Source organism: Notechis scutatus, chromosome 2 (assembly GCF_049901735.1).
Source record: "Notechis scutatus isolate UNSWTSFEM ecotype Mainland chromosome 2, rNotScu1.2, whole genome shotgun sequence".
Taxonomy (NCBI): Eukaryota; Metazoa; Chordata; class Lepidosauria; order Squamata; family Elapidae; genus Notechis; species Notechis scutatus.
Window position 1 is genome coordinate 108,664,505 of NC_142010.1, and position 22,110 is coordinate 108,686,614.

Genomic DNA, 22,110 nt, shown 5'->3' on the forward strand with positions numbered 1-22,110 from the left:
GGCTGGCAACATTGTGTTTCAGATACAAGCATATTGAAGGAGCCCCTGTGGGATCACCACTGTCACCCATCATTGCAAACCTGTTCATGGAAGAATTAGAATCTAGAGCCCTAGCCAATGCCACCCACAAACCCAAACTATGGTTAAGATACATCGATGACACATTTGTTATTTGGCCCCATGGAAAAGAAAACCTAAGCAATTTCCTAACACACCTAAACAGCACACACCCAAAAATCAAATTCACCATGGAAACGGAAACAAACAAACAACTACCATTCCTAGATGTACTCATCTACAAAAAAAAAAACAGATGGCACACTAGGACATACCATATACCAGAAGAAAACACACACCAACCGCTACCTCAACGCCCAATCCCACCACCACCCAGCACAGATAAACTCCGTGGCCAAAACACTAATCGCCAGAACCAAATGCCTGGCAGACAAGACACACATAAAGACTGAAATATGCACCCTGACTAAAGTACTGACAGCTAACGGCTTCCACAAAAGCAAAATCACCGGCTTGATCCACAAAAACACACTGAGACATAATGGAGACCTAGAAGATGAACAGACCTATGGAACAGCTGTCCTGCCCTACATAAGAGGTACTACGGACAAAATCAGTAAGATACTACACAGGCATCACATTAAGACTGCCTTCAAAACAGACAGAAAAATAGCAGCCATCCTAAGAAACCCCAAAGATAAAATTGACCTGGAAAACCAAGGCATATATGAAGTCCCCTGTGCATCATGCCCTGCCACATACATTGGACAGACCAATAGAAGAATAAGTACCCGCCTGGATGAACACAAAAATGCAGTAAAAAAGCTGGAACACACTTCCTCACTAGTCCAGCATATGAAAGCAACAGGTCATAGCATCGACTTCAATGGCACCAAAACCCTAGCCACTATAGAAAACCCCAGCTACAGAATTATCAGAGAAGCCATAGAGATTGAAAAAAGATCTGAAAGCATGAATAGAAGAGATGACTCCACCAGACTGTCAATTATCTAGAAGCCTGCACTCACAAACAAAAAAATCTCCACACCACAAGCCAGGCAAACACCTGGGCACAAACAGATCCCCCTGATACCTCCAGCTCAAACACACCCCAACCAGGCACCCAGATGAAACCGAGCTTCCTAATAAATGATAGCCGTCCATTTACTCAGAGCCAAACTGCACTAAAAGCCTCCAATACAGGAACATAATGTTGCCAGCCAATCAAGACAAAAAAAGCCACAAAACAGACAGAAGATATTAGAAACACCAATCAAGCAGAACACAGCAAACTCCAAGACCAATAAACACAGACCAAGACTCCCAACCAATCAGGATGAAGAAAAAAACATTCTGGCACAGCAGTAGGCTAGCCCCAAATTTAAAACTGAAACGGCTGTGAAAGTCTGACTCACAGACGAACACAATACAGAAGCCTGATGATGGCAGATGAGATTCTGCCGAAACGTTGCTACAACTTTAAAAGCACAACTATAATGACATGGGAAAATACCCGAACAAAGCTGAATACCATACATACATACATACATACATACATACATACATACATACATACACACACACCATTCCTAGATGTACACACACACACACACACACACACACACATGTATATTTAAACCATTTCTATTAGCAATTCTCTCCATATGGTTGTGCTGTTTTGACCATATTGTTGACTGTCTTCTAACAGTGCTTGCAAATTGAAAGTTTTGAGGTAGCCACTCCTTCCAGGTAACCATCAGAGAGGGAAGTGCCCACATATGGCTGACTACAAATATGAGTTTTATATACTGTACTTTTGGATGGTTCTACTCCACAAAGTAGATATTTGTGGATATATCTACTAAAACATCAGTATATTGGTTACTACTGATACTATCTGAGCTTTAATGTAACATTTCACTCAAGTATCGATTGAAAGTTCTGCTAGTTTTTACGGGAGGGGGGGTGTCCTGTTCAATAACATTTAGAGCAATTCAAATGATTGCCACCAAGCAAAATGCACTTCTGAAAAATGTGAATTTTGTTATTCTGCAGATACCGAGTGGCAATCTAGGTATGTTTGGCAATAGCGGAGCAGCACAAGCCAGGACCATGCAACAGCCGCAGCAACCGCCAGTGCAACCTCTTAACTCATCCCAGCCTAGTCTTCGTGCTCAAGTGCCTCAGTTTCTCTCCCCTCAGGTTAGTGGAGATTGACAGCATTATAGGCGGCAGAGCTGGACACCAAGGGCTGATCAAGTCACATCTAAAATTGTGGAGAAATAATTGGGTGGATCATTTCTAGAGGAAAAAGAGATTCTCCGATGAGAATCTTTCATGATGCTTTCTTTTGGGATTTAATGGGAGCTGCAGAGACCACCAAGGACCTTCCCCCTTGCCCTCCTCCTCCAAGAAGGATGGTAAAGTTGAAGATAAGACAACCTTGGAACTAAATAAGGGAGAAACATCACATCGAAATTTGAAAACTTTTTTTTAAATTAAAGAGAATTGGGAGAATTTCTTTGTCGGTAGCCAGGAGTATAGAAATCCAGGTTACATTAACCACTAACACTGATTATTCCTGAAGCAATCAGGATGCTACTTTCTTTTCTTCAGTTATTCTTCAGTTTTGAAAGATTTATTATATTTCTAGCAGTGACTATTACTATACCATGTTCAATACATATTAAGTAGAAATCTTAAGTAAGAAAACCCTAGTTATGATATGCAGCAAGTACAATATGCTACTATTTTGTCTGATCCAAGCAGTTACTATAAATTTCTTGGGTTTTTTATATATTTATCAAAAATAAACACAAAAGAATCACAGAAAGTCAGATCGCATGCCATTAGTGTTCTGGTATGCTTAAATTCTGGTATAGCAGAATGTAAATTATAGTAATAAACTGTTTCATTATATCTCAGGTTCAAGCACAGCTTTTGCAGTTTGCAGCAAAAAACATTGGTCTCAATCCTGCACTATTAACCTCGCCAATTAATCCTCAGCATATGACGATGTTGAACCAGCTCTATCAGCTGCAGCTGGTAAGTTTAAAAAAAAACCAAAGAAATTATATACAATTAATAAAGGTACTATCTTCCTATCTTCTTTTGAACATTTTTAGTCTCATATTTTGCTGATTATTTTCAGATTTTTCTGCTCTTTAACTTCTGAATCATATAAGCAGCAGCATCACCAAAACCATTTCCTAGTACTGCTAGTGTTTCTCAGAATGTTCACCATATTTCTATTGCCTTTCTCTTTACCAAAACTCAATCCCTATAATTTTATCTACTACATGTTAATCATTACTAAGAGTTATGTATGATTTCTTCTCAAAGTAACTATAATTGTGCATTTATTTTGCTGAGATATTTTATCCTTTTTATTATTTTTATTAAAAACTCAAACTAGCTAACATACTTAATGTCCCTCTCCTCTTATTTTCCCCACAACAGTTAGGTGAGATGGACTGAGAGAAAGAGAAAGTGGCCAAAAGTTATCTAGCCAGCTTTCATCCTTAAGGCAAGACTAGAATACACAGTCACCTGGTTTCTAGTCTGGTGCCAGAAACACTAGATCAAGCTATCTCTGATCAACCTGTCTTTTGGACTTTTTTCAATGGGATTCAGAGCACAGAAACAACATTATGTTACATCACATAACTCCAAATGTTAAAATATTACTATGGAATTTAATGTATTCTTTTGCAAGAGCTGAATCCAAGCCTTGCTATTGAATTGGGGATTGTTTACTTCTAATAATCCTGATCTAAAAGATGGAGAGAGAGGTGTCTATGGAGATTCTCAGTCATCCAGGTCGTGGTGGCCCCAAAGGTGCTTTTTCAAAGAGCAACTGGATTTTCTTTGTTTTTCCTTGAAGATGTTTCACTTCTCATCCAAGAAGCTCCTTCAGTTCTGGCTGAATGGTGAAGAAAGGAAGGGTTTATATTCTAAACCTCCAAGTGGCCTCAGCAACTCTCAAAAAGAGTGCTAATGACCAGATGACTGCAAGGAATATAAATCATTCCATTCTCCACTCATTCAGTCAGAACTAAAGAAGCTTCTTGGATGAGAAGCCAACCATCTTCAAGAAAAAACAAAAACAAAAAACAAAAGTCCAGTAGCCTTTTGAACAAGCACCTATGGAGAAGAAGGGAAAATGGTTTTGGCAGTGATGGAGACTAGGCAGAGAATAAGTGAGTGCCACAACCATCTGGTTTAAAGGTAGAATTTAAAATGGTTCTTAACCTATCTTCTTGAGCAATTAAAAAATAAATGCTTTAAGACAGGCATATATTTCACATCAGAACCATCATTTAAATGGTTCATGCATTAATGGTTCATGCAGTTGATAGATTAAAGACTTAAAGTCACTTTGGTATAGCTATCATACATACAATGGATATTCATACATATTAGGAATCCTTTTTTAATTACTGGGGAAATGTGTGTGTCTTAATTTCATAAGCAGAGGTGATCCATGATAAAGTTCCTGTTTCTGGTAATTACAAAAACCTATTAGCTTAGCTGCTCTTTTTCAAACAAAATGGAAATCTAGATCCATGGGATATCTTCCAAGCTCCACATGCAAGTCCTTCCTCAGCTTCCTGACCTCTACAAATTGTCTTGAATTCCAGAAGTAGCTAGTCATAGCAGGGTTTCCATCCTTAGAAAAGCATCTATAGAAAGGTTTCTTTTTAAAATACGTATCATTTTTCTACCTTTCTGTTTCTCATCAAAATGTAGCCTTCTGTAAATCCATGCCAATTTTACATTTAGAAATCCAATATTGGCATAAGTAGGGTTTCTTTCTAAATATGGTTGTGCAAGCAAAATAGGCAAGAGGGTGGTCCTGGACTCTGAATGAAGAGGTGTATCACTTCTCATTTCTACTTTTTGAAGTATCATGTTCAGATGATGATACTTATACTTTTCTCATTGTATATTTAATACTTTATCCTCAGTTCTAACTGGCCAAATATTGATTGCAGCCCATGTTTGCTCTGAAACTTACTCAAATTCAGTGCAGTTAGGAATTTCAAGATTTTGGAGCACAGTTCAGTTGAATGGCAGAATGGAAAAGTACTAAAGCTATTCAAATGCTGACTAAATACACTGTAAGCATTGGATGTCCTTGTTCTGTGATCATATGAGTCCTTTCTTTGTATCTTTCAGGCATACCAACGTTTACAAATCCAGCAGCAGATGTTACAGGCTCAGCGTAACGTTTCCGGACCCATCAGACAACAGGAACAGCAAGTAGGTTTCACTCATTTCCAGATGTACCGTCAGTAAAGACTATTTATAAAATAAAGATTCTGTGCTGCATTCTTTTATCCAAGAATAAATCAGTAATTGTACAGGTAGTCCTCAACTTATGACCACAATTGGGACTGGAAATTCCATTGCTAAGTGATGCAGTTGTGAAGCACTAATCACATGACCACATTACTTCTCTATGTCAATCCCGGCAGTCTTCATTGACATCATAACTCTAGACATCCAGATCATTAAGTGGGAAGCAGAAAGAATCCTGGGTAAGGAGCACAGGGTGCTGTGGAGGGGCACCAGGCCATGCACAAAATTGGAGTTGTTGCAGTGCAGCAGGAACTCAGTGAGCCTAGGGAAAAAGGGTGTAGGGTGTGTGCATCCATTGTGTGAGCTCAGGGAGACCAGGGAAAGAATATATTGCAGCTTTGATACACTGAGGCTCTGGGACTGCAGAAAGCCTCTATGCTTCAATGCAACATGGAGCCCAGCCCAGCCATGAAGCACAAAGGGGCTTCTTGGCATTCCACGGGCTGTGAGGCTATAAGAACCCATAAGGTGCAGCACATCTCAAAGCCCTTCACAGTATGCAGCCCAGCCCCAGCCCAACAGCATGGCATGAAGGGATTTCTTCTACAAGAGCCCCTAAGCTGCGTCTTGAAGCCCTTTGCAGTACAAAGGACAACCCAGCCCCAGCCAAGTGAGGGTGGCACAAGGGGCCTTCTTGCCACCCTGGGAAGTTACAGGGAGCCCAGCAACAGTCACCCTCACTACCCAGAACTCCAAGGCCCTGCCACCTTGCACTCTGCCACATCAAATGATCTTCACCACCTTCTTCCTCCCACTGCTGATGAGGAATGCCTGGCCCTACCCTTTGCATGAAAATGATGGCCACATGAGGCAGCCTACTCCAGATATTGTGAGAAAATGGCCATGAGTAACCTGGGGAAGAAAGCTGAAGGGCCACACTAGGCATGCTTAGTCAGCAGCAAGAGACAATGATGGTCAGCTAGGGTGTCAAGGATCACAGAATTGCAGGTGGTCCAAAGGGCATAGATGGGGGGAGGGGGTAAGTTGAAGCACCCCTATGTGTGAGGCACCAAGCACGTGAATTTTGATCAGGTGACTGTGGGGATACTGCAATGGCCATAACTTGGTGGACCATCGTAAGTCCATTCGGCACCACTGTAATTGAATGGTTGCTAAACAAATGGTCGTAACTTGAAAGACTACCTGTAATAGCAGATTTCAGTTTCTGCATCCTATGCCTGACACATCTGATGTTTCACCAATGAGTTTATTGCTAGTGTAGCTCTTTGGCTCATAGCACAGAATCATGTCTTTGGGCTGTTTTTTAAAATTGTTGTTACTATTATTTTGTAGGTTGCACGTACAATCAATAACATGCAGCAGCAAATTCAGCAGCACCAGCGCCAGCTGGCCCAGGCCCTGCTTATGAAGCAGCAGCCACCCCCTCCACACCTATCTTTGCACCCCTCTGCAGGCAAATCAGCCATGGATAACTTTTCACCCCATCCCCAAGCTCCTGGCCTATCTGATCTGCAGACCAAAGAGCAACAGTCTTCACCGAACACCTTTGCTCCTTACCCCCTTGGTAAGTGTGGTTTGTGTAGGACTTTACTGTTCATAATTTACTAGTAATATTCTCTCTCTTTCTCTGTCTCTCTCTCCCCTCATTATTGCCCAAGTCTTTTTGCCTCATTCATCACTATCAGATGCAGCTTCTATGTTTTTCCTTGAGTAAAATGTAGATGATTCCTATTCACAACACTAGGTGTCAGCAAGCACAAAACTTTCTATTTGGGAAATATGAACGGTTAACCTAGTACCCTCTAATATTTTTCTGGATTTTGATCCCAGCTAGTCCTTGGTCATATAGATTATGAGAATTACAGTCCAGAATATCGAAAAGTTGTCCAATTGCCTGCTCATGGATAACTAAAATTCCTCATTCTTTGATTCTGTCTTCCTTTAGTTTCTTCTTCTACATGTTCCTTTTGCATTTTTATGATGATGTAGTTATTTAACCCAGGACACAGCAGTGCAGCAACACACACACACACACACACACACACACACACACACACACACTATAATTGAACTCAACTCCTAGGGATTAGATCCATGCCATTTTTTTTGGCAGCATTATAAAAGTGTCATTGTCTTCTTTGGAAGAATATTTTTTTAACTTTCCAATCTAACAAATATAGAACTATAAATTCTCTACTGGTTTCCAATCCATGTATTTCTTATATATAACAACCATTTTTAGATAGAGAAGAAAGAAAATATGAAGACATTTACAGGTTTTTAGTACATATATCTATTTCTGAAAGACCCTTGCTAATTGTCCTGTATTTGAACACTTTTTTCTGGCTTCAGACTTCATTATGGAATTAAAGTGCCTTGGAAGAAATGAATATAGTGGAAATATTGTGATACTATACTTAATATTTCTCTTGAGTGCCTGGCTGATACAGAATTTGCTAATGCTACTATGCAAGTGATTGGATCCTACATATTGGAATAATCCTAAAAAGTGGCCATTAACCTTTGGAGTTCTTCATGTTGTCACTTTTTTTTTCATCTACAAAGTTGATTAAGGAAAAGATTGCATAGCCCATATATCCTCTACCTCTTAAATCTATCTTTTCAGAAATATTACTCTCTTATTCCTATAACACCAGGAAGATTTCTCCAGAAGTATTAAAATTTAGGATCTTAGAATGATAGAAAGTAAACTCCATGTCAGCAAAAGAAAAGAATATTTATACATCTGTATGTTGAGTTTTTAGAAGTAATGAAGTGAGCTAAGGCGATATTTGATTTTCTTTTCTATTCCCAATGCTTTTTTTCTCCCCTCCCCCCTCTTCTCCTCATTTGCCTTATCAATAGACATATACTGTTAACTTATGACCTGAAATATAAATTGCCATTAAATGCTAGGAATTAAGAAAGTCTGACAGTTTATCTACTTTTTAGCTGGATTGAACCCAAACATGAATGTAAACAGTATGGACATTCCTGGTGGTTTGTCAGTGAAGGATACTTCTCAGTCCCAGTCTCGCCTTCCTCAGTGGACACACCCCAATTCAATGGATAATCTTTCCAGTGCTGCTTCTCCACTTGACCAGAACCCTAGCAAGCATGGTAATGCATATACTTTATAAATACATAGAACTCATTTGTCATCCAAACCTAAAATCAGAGTGTTGGAAATGCAAAAAGAAACTCGGTACATTCTTTCACATGTGGTGGACCTGCCCAAAAGTGAAATAATTCTGGAATAAGATACAGATCTGGTTGCAGGAAATAACAAATCTAAAGATAGTACCCAAACCTGAAATGTTTTTATTAGGGATAATCGAAGGAGAATATAGAAAAGAGAATGAATGTCTAATGATACACATCTGAATAGCGGCTAGGATACTATATGCTCAAACTTGGAAATTAGATAGTACACCCACAGATGACATGATTATGAAAAACGTAATGGATTGTGCAGAAATTAACAAATTCACAATGGGATTGCAGGAGAGGGAAGATAAAGAATTCTATATGGCCTGGGAAAAATGGTATATCTGGTTAAAAAATAGAAAGAAAACATAATGCAAAAGTAGAAGTTTTAAAATGTAATTGTAAATAGTGTATATATATGTGTGTGTATGTATTAGAGAATGGTATAACTGATGTCACAAATAACTGCAAAAAATGTATATCGAACTTATTTTTTTAAAGGTGAAAATTTAATAAACTTTATTAGAACTAAATAAATAAACAAACTTTAGGGTTTTATTTTTTCCTGAGAATAATGCTATTGAACTCAGTAGGAGTTTGCAATCATATCTAGCTTAGCACTGTTAGAAAATTTAATTTCTTCAAAAATTCTGAGGAATATTTTGAAATATTCACAGAAGGTTTATTTTTTCATTTAAATGAACAACTCCAAAATTATCCTAGAGAACGGAAGATTACTATCAACCATGCTTCTATTATTAATGTAAATTTTATGTAGCTTACAACCGCTGCATCTATAGCTATACTTAAAATAATGTATGATATTCAGAATCATTATATATTGTATACCTTTCCTAATTTAATCTTCTATCCTTCCTTTAAATGCACAGAATCATGCTGCCTTTGGTGACTGAAATGTAGTTTCATTTGTTTTTGATAGTGAGATGCAATAGGAAACACTACCAACATTTAATATTGTTAATATGCTTATGATCTCTTGCCTGTACCTCTTCCATTTCCAGGTGCTATCCCTGGAGGTCTGAGTATTGGCCCTCCAGGAAAGTCCTCCATTGATGATTCTTATGGCCGGTATGATCTTATTCAAAATAGTGAATCACCAGCCAGTCCTCCTGTAGCTGTTCCTCATAGCTGGTCACGTGCCAAATCTGATAATGATAAAATCTCCAATGGCTCCAGCATCAATTGGCCACCAGGTAATCTTCAATAAGTATTGTACAAATGTTATCTGGAAGTAACATAGTTGTCCTTTGTCCTGAAATGCACTATTGTTGAGAACCCAATGTACTTTTTTTTTTTTTCAGACAAAAGAAATGTATTTCCTTACCTAGCATTCAAAATGCACTGGCTTACTTTTTATGTTCCACTTCCTCATTATATTTCCACTGAATGAAATGAATAAATGTTCTTTTAAGGATTTATCCAAACACTTTATTTATCTCATACTGTTGTTGGACAAAGCATATAGAATCTCAGGAATCCCAGGGGTCTAACAATGAACAGTGATGGACTAGTTCTGAAATTTACAGCAAAATCCACCCACCAACAGTTCCATAGATGAGGCTCTCCATAAATCTCTATTTTCTGTGACTCTTGAGAAGTAAAACGTTGATTTCATCTTGTTTGCCAAGCAGAATTTCATCCTGGAGTACCATGGAAAGGATTACAAAATATTGACCCTGAAAATGATCCTGATGTTACCCCTGGAAGTGTTCCTACAGGTCCTACAATTAACACCACTATACAGGATGTCAATCGCTACTTACTCAAAAGTGGAGGTATTGTCACAGTCATTTGTCCTTATTGATTTTTTTTTTTGTTTCTCTTCTAACATATATAACATATATGGTTTTTAGAGTACATGCCAGACTATGTTCAAGCTCAGAATTACCAAGTTATATTTAATTGGTTAAACCTCAAAACAGCTTTGATAATGAAATCAGTGAAATAGTGTGGGTTAGAGGCCCTTCTTCTGTAACTGGTTTTGGAGTGTTTGTTTGTTTTGTTTTTTTGGCAGTGGTAGGTTGTACACTAAAAATTCTTCTTGGCTATCTTTTTCTTCAAAAAATATATGCTCATTTATAGGTCTTAAGCCCCATCTTGTCTGCTTAACTTCACAGCCACATAATGCTAAATTACTTTTCAATTTTTATCTGAAAAGAAAAAAATGGGGGGGGAAATGTTGTTGCTCCTTGCCATGTCTAGTTTTATATTTAATCTTGTACAATTATAAATTGAAATACCTGAATTGAAATATCTGATGCCTTGTCTCTTTTAAATATAAGGGGTTCAATGGAAAGGGTTTTTGTATTGCTCTTTGGAGCTTTCAGCCTGTAAGAAAATTAATAGAACTCACTTAAACTTCTCTAGAAGTTGTTGCTCTGTTTTCCTTGGGACTTAGTGAAGTTTCATGTCTCACTATGATTCCTGTATGCTGTAGCGTAGAATTATATTTTCAGATCTAAGGTAATATTCTGCAATTACCTTGTTAGTTCAATAATCAAGATAATAATTTTTATTGAGAGAAAATATAATTCTGATCCCAGAATTATAAAAGCAATATAAAATGTAACGGTTCTTTTTCATGAGATTTTCACTTTCTTATTTGATATTTTTACCAAATATGATGGTATTAAGCCATACTATATGTCCAAATCCTGCAGAACAATGTAAGATATCTACAATGTGTACTGTCTTGAAAAGAGAAGCATTCCCTTTTTTGTTCATAAAATGGAAGTAATGATCCACAATCCTCTCTGCATCTTCTTGCAAAGGAATGGATCATTTTCCTCTACTGTGGAAGAGAAAATAAATACTGTTCCCTTTCCTGTTTTGAACATAAGACTGCTGGAAGGAAGGGTGGCTGATATCAGTGATATTGTCAGGGAGTAGGAGAAAACAAGGAGAAAACAAAACTAAGGCTAGCTGCTTTATTTGAAGAGAACTTTGCTGCCTAATTTAAATGTGTAATGCTACTAAAAGTGCTATTGTGTTCTGATATGACTTATTCATTCTTCCTTCCTGGTGTAAAATATGTTACTGTTTTTCAGAGTGACTGAGGAGTGGGATTACTCTTAAATTCTATATGTACTGGTGACTTGCAGGCACCAGAAGCCCTAGCCTTGTTTTATAGTTAAAAAACATATTGTATTTGTGGGATAGAATGCCACCAGAAAGAATTTTCTGTTGAAGATAATTTTTTAAGTCTTTGGCCTCTCAACAATTTAAGGAAGATAAACTTGAAATTAACATGTTGGTTTTATGAATTACATGTGAATTTTGTGGACATGATACAGGGAATTTAGATTTGAGATTCTTGGTGAATAATTAATGTGCATGTATTTGTAAATATCTGGTGCTTTTCCTTTCTTTATGTCCTGTGATACTTTTCTTTTCCTTGCTTCTGACACTTCCTGTACAATGTCTAATTGTGTTTTTCTGCCTACCTTTTGGCTGATTGAGGGAATTTGGAAAATGCATGGTTTTTCAGCACTTTCCCAACATTTTAGGTAAACATCAGAAGTAGAGTGAAAAAGGTATATACATTTTCACAAACCTTTTAAACAGTTCCCAAGACCTTTCAGAGATGCCCCAGGAGCATAATTTTTAATGTGTTAGATAAAGGAAATAAATATTTTCCAAGGAAAATATATTAAATGTTATTCTGAAAACCAATTTGTTGGTTGGACCTTCACATATCTTCAAAAGCCAAAGTTGCCCTTTGATCTGAAAAAAATATACTCTTGATCCATCTGCTCAATGTGAAAGTGGGCATAAAAGCATATCTATACATTAGTTTTATTATTTCTCTCCCTGAATTCAGAGATCTATGATGGAACCGTTGCCAAGTTGCATTGGGCTATTTTGGGTCTGTTGAATTACAATCATTGGGGTCCAAATTTGCAAATAGATCAGAAAGACATCCATAGTCAGAGTTTCTGCTGCAGCCTTTTAAATTGTTTAATGGTTTGCTGAATGGAATGTTAGAATCTTAACTGTGGGGCTTTAGATTATCTCTATTAATTTTTTCTCACTTTTTTCTTTTCACTGTTTTTACTTTTGTCACTGTTTGCCATTGCTACTTGTACTAAGAGTAGCTCCTATGTATTTTCCTTATGGAGCAAAAAAATAAACCCAAACAAACCCTATTATAGCTAGGGAAATGTTTTTATTGGGAAGAAGATATGGGAGGTACCTATTTAAGTTTCTCATTTCTATTTTGGATTTTTATCTTGCCTTTTATTTCATCCTAGTCTTTTATGAAACTTATTTTATTTTACGTTATTTTTTTTTTAAAAAGGAATCAAGAACATCTTCCTTGACCATTGAAATTCTTTAATATTTCATCTTACTTTTCTTATTAATTTTGCAAGAGAAAAGAGTTTTTTGTAATTTAAAGCAAAATCAGAATCTCATATAGAGAATATTTGGCTGACACATTACAGAAACTTTACCAACCCCTCGTTTTTTCTCACATTTGGATTCAGAAAACAAGAGTAAGTCATAAAAAGCCATTGCCAACCAGTATCAACAAAATTATGTCAGATAGACCAGTGGTCTATCAATATTGGGGGACATTAATTTAGGTTCTATTATTTAGAAAACATATATAATTTGATGCCAGGCAATTTAAAAGCCTGCTGCTGTGAGCTTGCCTAGAATTGAAGACACTTAGTAAAGTCTTTCTGTCCTACTATCCTACTGTCCTACTATCTCTGAAAGCATATTTTGTTGCAACACTGTTTCTTTATAACAGGACTAGTTGCATACTGAGGTAAGCTGAAAGTAGTACTGTAGCTTCATCTCAGTATCCTGATATACAAAAATAAGTACAATATGTAGTACACATGCATAGTGTTTGAAAGCATCCTATTTCCAAAACCTTCAGCAAAGGAAAACAGCTAGTTCTGTTATTGTTTCTGTTAGTTTTTTATAGATCCAAAATTTAATCTAAGCAAAACCTAGATTCGCTACCACACAGATCCTTAATCACTTCCCTTATAGATTCCTAAATGCATGTGACCCATTAAAGGACCTGTACTCAAGATTTTTAGAGTACAGTTGGGGCGAAGTTACTCTTCTTTTTTCCTTTCCTTTGTTGATATGGAAGTACCAAAGAGGGTATTCATATGGTCCCAGCTGCACAATTACTTTTATTCCCAATGAAACAGAATAAAAGCCCTCTTCAGCCCTTACTTCCTGATCCAGAACAATTCCACAGTGAAGTGTCGGGGATATTCTGGACAAGATTTCCAAGCAGATTTTGTATATTTACTATATTAAAGTGAAATAAAAACTCAAAATACACATTTATGTCTTTTTTAATTCCAGCTGTAAGTACATCATTATATACCTAAAATCTGGATGTAATTTTGTAAATTTATTTATATTATAATTGGAATAAAGTCTAGGTTTTCATTTTTTATTTTCTGATTGTTATATACTGTAGTTTGAATATTATCCATTCACAGCACTTGTATGCAAAAGACATCCTTCTCCTAGGCAGCATGATAGAGCATGATAAATAAGGGGAAATGGAGGATCTTTATGTCTGTAGCTGACTTTCTCTATGAATGTAGTACAAGTTACTTATGCTTAGAATTAGGTACAGTATAGACAAGGTGGCATGAATGTGGGGAGTAGGAATAAAACAAGTTTCTACTTAATCCTAATAGCATCCGGTCTTGTAGACGTAGCTTCCGCAAAAAACATCATCATCTGTTTTCTGTGGAAAATGTATTTATTAATTTATACTCTAACTTTCCATTCAACAGAATATTCAAGACATCGTGTTAAAGTTAAAAGCCATTAAAAGTAATTAGAATATGTATAACAACACTTCATACATGATCAAAGTTTGAGTAGTTTCAAAATGGAATATACTTACAGCTAATATACAACAATCACAGATTTTAGAATAATATTTCATAAGCAAACCATGAATCACAAACAGAGGACTTCTTCAAATCCCCTAAGTCAGACACAGTCATTTCAGCACTGATCTTTGACTTTAGTTTCTGATTTACAAACTACTTAAAATGTGGGAGTAATATTTCTTTCATTCTTGACTTTTTAGAATAGATGTTTTTGTTGGTAAAATAATAATAGTAAATTGTGTATTATTAGTTTGGATTCTTTGGAACAACTTTATACTAAAATTTATTTCTTGAAGTGCACAGGTTAGGCAGAAAACATGGGTATAAGAAACATGTTTGCATTTTCTGCCAAGGCACATATATGCATTGGAAAATTATTTGTGTCACTTTCTGAAACAAGCATGACAACAGATATAGAATTCCAGATGGTTCGTAGTAGTGTGATCATCTTAAAGATGGATGGTTTTCAACAAATCTGTTGAATAGAATCTGACATTTGGTTTTCAGTGTCTCCTTGCATAATGCAGCAATCATAAATTTACCCTGTGTTGTGGTATAATATTGAGTGTCACCATCGTTGTAGCAAGGCTTACTAGAACACACATTTCAGCAAAATTGCAGGAATGTCAAGAGGACAAGAATGGTCAATGGTGGCCATGGCAAATTGGGCAGAGATGTGCCTTTTCTTCTGAAAATACCTACTATAGAATATAAAGTAGACTCATCATAATTAACATGGCTGCATTTTCATATTTTTCACACGCAATTCATAATTTGTGGATACAATGGCAGTGAATATCATTATCTTGAATATGACACAGAGTTAAGGAATATATATTTCTGCATGAACACCATTTCACCATCTTGAACACCATCTTTCTCACCGTGTTGCTTGATAGTGAGTTCACTACCGTACATTGAACCATGCTTTCTATAACATTTCACAGCTAGGGGTCAAAAGGCAGGGCTGGACTAGCATCTTCCCTGCATGGTTTTTGTTTGCATGTGATGGTGTGAGACTTGCATATGCTATCGTAGACACCATTCTGCCCATCTTTCTTAGTTGCTTCTTTGCTGGTTCTGCAGGGTCATCCCCAACATCATCTCAGAATGCCACGCTGCCTTCATCGAGTGCCTGGCCACTTAGTGCCTCCGGCTACAGTAGCTCTTTCAGCAGCATTGCAGGTATGACCAATGGCCTTTCTCCTAAGAGGCCCCTGGGATAGGAGGTTTCCACATGGCCTCTGTTCTTTGCAGTAACGACAATGGTACAACAAGTGTACTTCTTTTGCCTACTGGGCTCCTTTGTTCAAATGACTGTCCTAAGAATTTAGCAGTAGTGAATGTGTAACGGGGATTTATAATATGCGACTGGCCATACCAGGCTATGCATTGCTTCAGTATGAGAAACAGACATTCAGTATAGTGCTAATTTCTGTTAAACTAATCAGGACATAAATGTTTTCTTTAAATACCTAGCATACATGCGATTCCCAGCAGAAATTATGAAGCAAAGAATACCGCCTGTCCGACATTGAGCATTTTATTTAGGGAGAATGACTTGATCCAAAGAAGCAGCGTCTATTGCTCTTCTGCGCCCTCTCTCCCTCCCTTTCTCCACTATGTCTTGTTTTGAAGAGAGTAGTAATAACCAAGATGGTCATGATCAATTTGGATAAGACTGACTGTGCTCACCTGTCCTCACGCTTTCATGGTGCTGGCAGCTATTTTATTCTTAAACCATTAGTGCAAGTAGGAATTCAGAGACTCATAAGGAGGACACGGGAGAAGGATCCTTGAAAGTAGCAGCACACTTTATTATGTGCACTTTTGTCAATCTCTAAACTCTGACGCAGTGCTCTTATTTGTGCTTTTTATCACATTTTCTTTGTTCACTTATTTTTAGCTACCTCAGTCACCAAGAAACACTAGGTGGCATGTAAAGATTAAAAATATCTTTAAAAGAGACATGTACCTAACAGTAAGAAAATGACTCACCTACATTGTGGAAACAACAATATAAAGCAACATATATGATGTGGGATCATAATGTATAACTTTTGTGTAAAATGAGAATAACAGACAATAACCTTGTTCATCATCTGCCTAATGTTGTGCATAATGTAAGGCAAAAAATGCCAGCTTTGATTCTCATCATGCAGTCACTGATATGCACTGATGGAGTTAGAAAAAGCAAATGAAAAAAAACATGCATAAATGGTGTGTGTTTTATTTAGTCAATGGGAACAATAGATCTGCCTTTTCTATCACAGTGTATATTATATATCAGATAATATTGGACCCAACATTCAAAAATATACTGACAAGTTTCTTCCTCAGTAGCAGCTCTTAAGAATTTTGTTGTATTTGTGCACTTGTGCATTTGTCATCTTTCAGTGGGACCTTTGCTAATCATAGCTAATTTGTCACCTGAGGTTTCCCCCAATTTCCATGATGGGACCCAGAATTAAAGAATAGGAAGAACTAAAAAATTTTAACTAGAATTATACATAATTTCTGGGAGCCATCCAAAATACTGTCAGTGGTATAATCCTGTACTACAAGTAGTCCTCTACTTACAATAGTGCTGATAAAAGTAACAACTGTTTTAGTGTTCCCACAATCATGCAATCACGATTTGGGTGATTGGCAATTGTCACTCATTTATGATGATTATTGCATTGTCCTATGTCACACAATCACCTTTCCATTGGCTTCCAACAAGCAAAGTTAATGGGGAAAGCTCTCAGATTGCAAGTCATAGCCATGTGATATCTCACTTAACAACTATGGTTCTTTGCTTAACTACCGCAGCAGAAAAAGCCTATAAAATGTGTTTACATGATGCCTCATTTAACAACCGCACTACCATAATGAATTTTCTGGTCCCTATTGTGGTTGTAAGTCAAGGACTACCTGTATGCCTTTTTTAACTGATTCACTAAAAATAAGGTAATTAACATCTCATCAATCTTTCAAAATAGCATTCTGTTGTCAAAATATTGTTTTATTTTATTGTGTAGACTGAACTACGTCAAAGGTTTAGATTTTATCATAACCTGAAAAAAATGTGGAAACCTCCATATAGCCAGGAATATATAAATCTATTTCTTTTTCTCCACCACATGTGCCTTTATAGTTGTTACCTTCACTGATTCAAAGTATCAGTTACCCCTTTCACAGACTATCCCAAAGGTGCTTTTTCCAAAAGGTTTCTTTTCAAAACCAAAAAAATCCAGTTGCCTTTTGGAAAAAACACCTTTTGGGACAACCATAGCCTGGATGATTGTGAATCTCCATAGACATTTATCTACAAGACTCATCATAACCTTTAATTGCAGTTAAAGTAAATTTTAAGAAATTAAGATTTAATTAAAATTGGCAGTTAAAAAATAAAATCTGAAAGTTCTCTTGAATCTTCAATTCAACAGGTTTTAAAATAAAGAAATAGTTGCCATTTATTTTACCTAGGATGCATTTTGCTTTGGTGGGGCTGTTTTTCTCTTTTGGATGAAATTTGATTTAGATCCGGAACTTGATTTTTCTGAATTTACTGATTTTGTGCAAATAATCGATCTTTCTGGAAATGGAGAAATAAATAACTTGACAGCAACCTAGTTAATACAAGCTACAGCTTTATACTTCATAAAATGTTAAGAACTGAGAAAAATGGTAAGAAAACCTATGCTTAGATGGTGGCATAGAATGTGAGTGTTCTTTTGATTGAAGCTCAATACTTGTAGCAGAGTTTAGTAGATATAATCTATTAGAAAGTGTATTTAAGATTGCAGTTTTAGGCTGTGTATCAATCACCTTCCTTTATAGACTTTGGGAAATATTTCAATGATAATCTGTTACTCTATATTTCTGTTAATTGACATTGAAGTATGGTTTATTCATATGATTGCTATTTTAATATGTTACTCGGTTGCCTTAATCATCTTTCAGATGTTTCACTATATTTGCTATAGAAATTCAGGTTAGAGATAGTGATGATAAAAACTAGTCAGAAATATATGATTGCAGGAATAAATCATTGTCATGAGGACTATCTGGTGAAAGTTTTGAGAGAGTCCCTTTTTTCTTCTTCATTCCCTGTGATAGCTAAGTGGATAAATGAAAATAATAAATGAAGCAAGTTGAAGAATCTTCCTCATTTATCTTCCTCTTGTTTTGCATGCTATCCTTCATCCTCATTTTATCATTCTCTTTTAGTAGGGAGAGGAACTCTCTTTCAGTTTTATTCCTATAATTCAGGAATTAGGTTTATAGAATATACAGTACTTTTTTTTCGCTGGGCTTCTGCGCTTTAAATAGCCAAAGGAATCAAGCCAATTGTTGTTTCTGTGAAGCATCCACTGTGGCTAACTGAAAGTTACAACCTTTTCCCAAATATCTTTGTGGATCACAAAGTAGCCTCTATGTACTTTGTGAAAATGAGCAGTTTCTTCCCTTTTCTGTTGGGGGCTGGGAGAGTAAAATGATACTATATGCTTGAGACTGGTAAATATGTGGGTTTATTCTGAAGTTATGATGCCAGAAGAATTTCATATTTTTGAGCTTTATAAAGTCCATTTTAAGAATCTTTGATGGATTAATGAGACTTACATAGCAGAAAACTGGAAAAAAAGCATTAACAACAACAAAATGAACAAAGATGAGCAATGAACTAACACTGTTTGCTTGAAATTCACTGTTTATATACAGACAACAGAAACCTGGGGATCCCAGATTGTCCAAAAATTCCACATTCTGACATTTTGAATTGTATTTCTCTGTTGTAGGTAAATTGTCAGACATCAAATCAACATGGTCTTCTGGTCCAATTTCTCACACGCAAGCCTCTTTGTCACATGAACTTTGGAAGGTTCCCAGGAACACTACAGCTCCTACAAGGCCACCTCCAGGCTTAACAAACACCAAGCCATCGTCTACCTGGGGTGCCAGCCCATTGGGTTGGACCAGCTCTTACTCCTCTGGTATTCCTGAGTTCTTTCTTTCTTTTTTTTTCTTTTGACTTAACTACATAGATTATATCTTCCTTTCCTTTGAGAGTTAAAGGCAGCATACATACGACTTTCTCATCCAGTTTTTCTCCACAAAATCAACCCTGTTAGGGCTGAAAGGGGTAGCCAATCTAAAGACAATCAGTGATCCTCTTGGCTAAAGGTGGATTAGAATTTGGGTCAGTCCAACTCTTTCTTAGCTAAATAAATACAATATATATTTACTTTGTGTTTAGACTTTTTATGCGGAAAATCTTGACCTAAAATTAGTGCATGTAATAGGTTATGAAAATAACCTTGAGGAACAGGAGGAAGTGCCACAACCAAGGCAAGAATCAGATAAATTTAAATTCAAAACAGAAGGGTAGTTTCAGAAAGCATCTCAGAATTGATCCTTCCTATTTCTCGTATAGATAAAAGCATGGAGGGGGGAGGTGCTTTCTGTCATGCAAGGTTTTTTTTTCACTGTAACTATAATAAAAAATAACTTTAGCATTAATTACTTTGATTCCCAAGTCTGATCCGCCTCTAAGGAATTCCTGGCTGAGGAATTCTGGGAGTTGAAGTTCACAAGTCTTAAAGTTGCCATGGTTGGAGACCCCTGCTCTGAAGACTGACAGTGCAATATTGTCAATGTCAGTCACTTGAGCTCAGATGCATCTGCCTTCTGTTTATAGTCTGAATTATTTAATTTGTTTTACAATCTTATACAGAATATATTGTATTACACTCAGGTTACCTTTCGTAGATAGATATAGATATAGATGATATAGATATATAATGTGTGGCTTAGAAAACACTATAGAAATATCAACAAATTAAGTCTATACTGAAATGTAGTAATTTTATTGTGGGCTTCATCTGATAAGACATGCTTTCATTCTCTCTTCACCTTCTGTTCTGCTTTACTCAATTCCTTGTTATCCTCACATCAATCAGTCAGCCTATATCACGCTCAAAGGACTGTTGGAACAGATGTTTCTCTATCCTCAATTTAGTGTATTTCTGCAAATCTCAGAGGTTTCCAAGCATAGTGCTCATAAGATTAAGTTGTATATAAGCAAAATCTAAAATGTCATTTGTAATACCAAGCATGCCAATAGATGTTTGGCAACTGCCTATGTAACGTCTGTGAGTTTACATAGTGATCCAACATTTTGTAGTGTCATATTGGGGAAACCTAGTAAATTATGCATTGGTTCTGTTTATGTCAAGCAAAATTCTCAGTGAGGAATTGAACATGGAGGGAAGTGAGGAAGGCTAGCAGACATTTGCTAAATCTTCTGATCCAAATACAGTTAGAAATCCTTCTAGAAAATGTATTCATCAGGTTTGTGTCTTCTGCTCTTCTTCTTCAATTGTTGGGTTGGGCTTTCCCTAATGTTTTCTTTATTGGGTTGTAGGCTCAGCCTGGAGTACTGACAGCTCAGGAAGAACAAGTAGCTGGCTAGTTCTCCGTAACCTCACTCCCCAGGTAAATGAATTTACAGTAAATTAGAGGAAGAGCCATAAAAAATAATCAACATTGTACTTGTAAACTCAGATCCTTCTGCTCTTGATGTGTCTTATCTAATTTTGATATCTTAACTCTTGGAGCTTTCTATTTTAAGCATTTTATTTCTAAAACAGCAAGTTGTAGGATTGACCTACTTGACATTTTTATTTATTTATTAAGTGCTAGAATGGCATAAGCACAAGCTGCAGTGGGGCTGTTTGTACTTCACTCATTGAGGGTTTGATGGAGGGCTGGGATTATTGCAATTATTGCTACACTATAGGAGAGAGGCAGTAATAGTGAGGGCCTGGTTTCATGCTCCCAAATGATTACATTCTCTTAAGACTAGGATATCTGAGAAAGCCCTCTATCCCTGACCCCACTGGATTAGCAGATGATCTTAGATTGGTTAAAGATAACCAGTTCCTAAGTCATCTGTAGTCCTTTAAAGATGACAACCAGAGTTTAAAAGATGACAACCAGCACCTTGAACTAAATCCAGATCACTATTAATCATTGCAGTTCTCAAAGTGTTTCACAGGTAACAGGAAGAATACCAATAAATACTTCAGCAGCTGCATTCTTAACTTGTAGCTTTTGGGTGGTATTCAAGGGCAGTCCCATGCAGAGTACTTTCCAGTAGAAATTGATGAACAAGATGGGGTTATGCAAAGGTCCTATTGTCCTTTGCTCATTGAGCAAGAATAATGAATTTAGGAAGATCCTCAAATTATGAACCAATTTAAAAATAGGGAGCTCAATTCTGCCTAGAACCAAAAATATTCTCAGACTGGCCAGGCCTCTGAACTCACAGTCACTCTGCCTTGTGAAGGTGGAGACTGAGTATGTTCTTCTCCATGTAGATCCTAGTAGCATCAGGGGAGTGGGTCACTACTTAGGTCGCACCTTCTACTCAGTCCTGTGCCTCACTAGACAAATAAGTATCATCAGTGAACTGATGCTACCTGACCCCATGTCAATAGATAACCTCTCACAGTGGCTTCATGCATCTGTGAAGGAATAGAGGAAAGAGAGTTGAGCCCTGCAGGTTCCCAACAGTGTAGCACCTTCTGACTTCAATTCTTCCCTCCCACCAACAACCACCAGAGCTGGCTCTAGGGAAAGGGCAACTACTGTAACACTCGCTTCCCACTCTCAACTCCCAGGC

General features: G+C 36.9%; 1 protein-coding gene across 8 annotated transcripts in view; it reads left to right on the forward strand.

The window, feature by feature from the left end:
* Positions 1-22,110, forward strand: part of TNRC6C (trinucleotide repeat containing adaptor 6C) — a 135,892-nt gene that overhangs the window by 109,354 nt on the left and 4,428 nt on the right. For 4 of the 8 annotated variants that reach the window (XM_026667542.2, XM_026667546.2, XM_026667543.2 and 1 more), the window contains 10 exons: positions 2,074-2,220; positions 2,944-3,063; positions 5,197-5,280; positions 6,673-6,904; positions 8,293-8,460; positions 9,570-9,761; positions 10,200-10,343; positions 15,528-15,626; positions 19,226-19,420; positions 20,851-20,921. In XM_026667542.2, coding sequence (XP_026523327.1) covers positions 2,074-2,220; positions 2,944-3,063; positions 5,197-5,280; positions 6,673-6,904; positions 8,293-8,460; positions 9,570-9,761; positions 10,200-10,343; positions 15,528-15,626; positions 19,226-19,420; positions 20,851-20,921 — 1,452 coding nt within the window. The remainder of the gene's footprint in view (positions 1-2,073; positions 2,221-2,943; positions 3,064-5,196; positions 5,281-6,672; positions 6,905-8,292; positions 8,461-9,569; positions 9,762-10,199; positions 10,344-15,527; positions 15,627-19,225; positions 19,421-20,850; positions 20,922-22,110) is intronic. The other 4 variants (XM_026667545.2, XM_087955700.1, XM_087955698.1 and 1 more) reach the window with 1 other exon arrangement.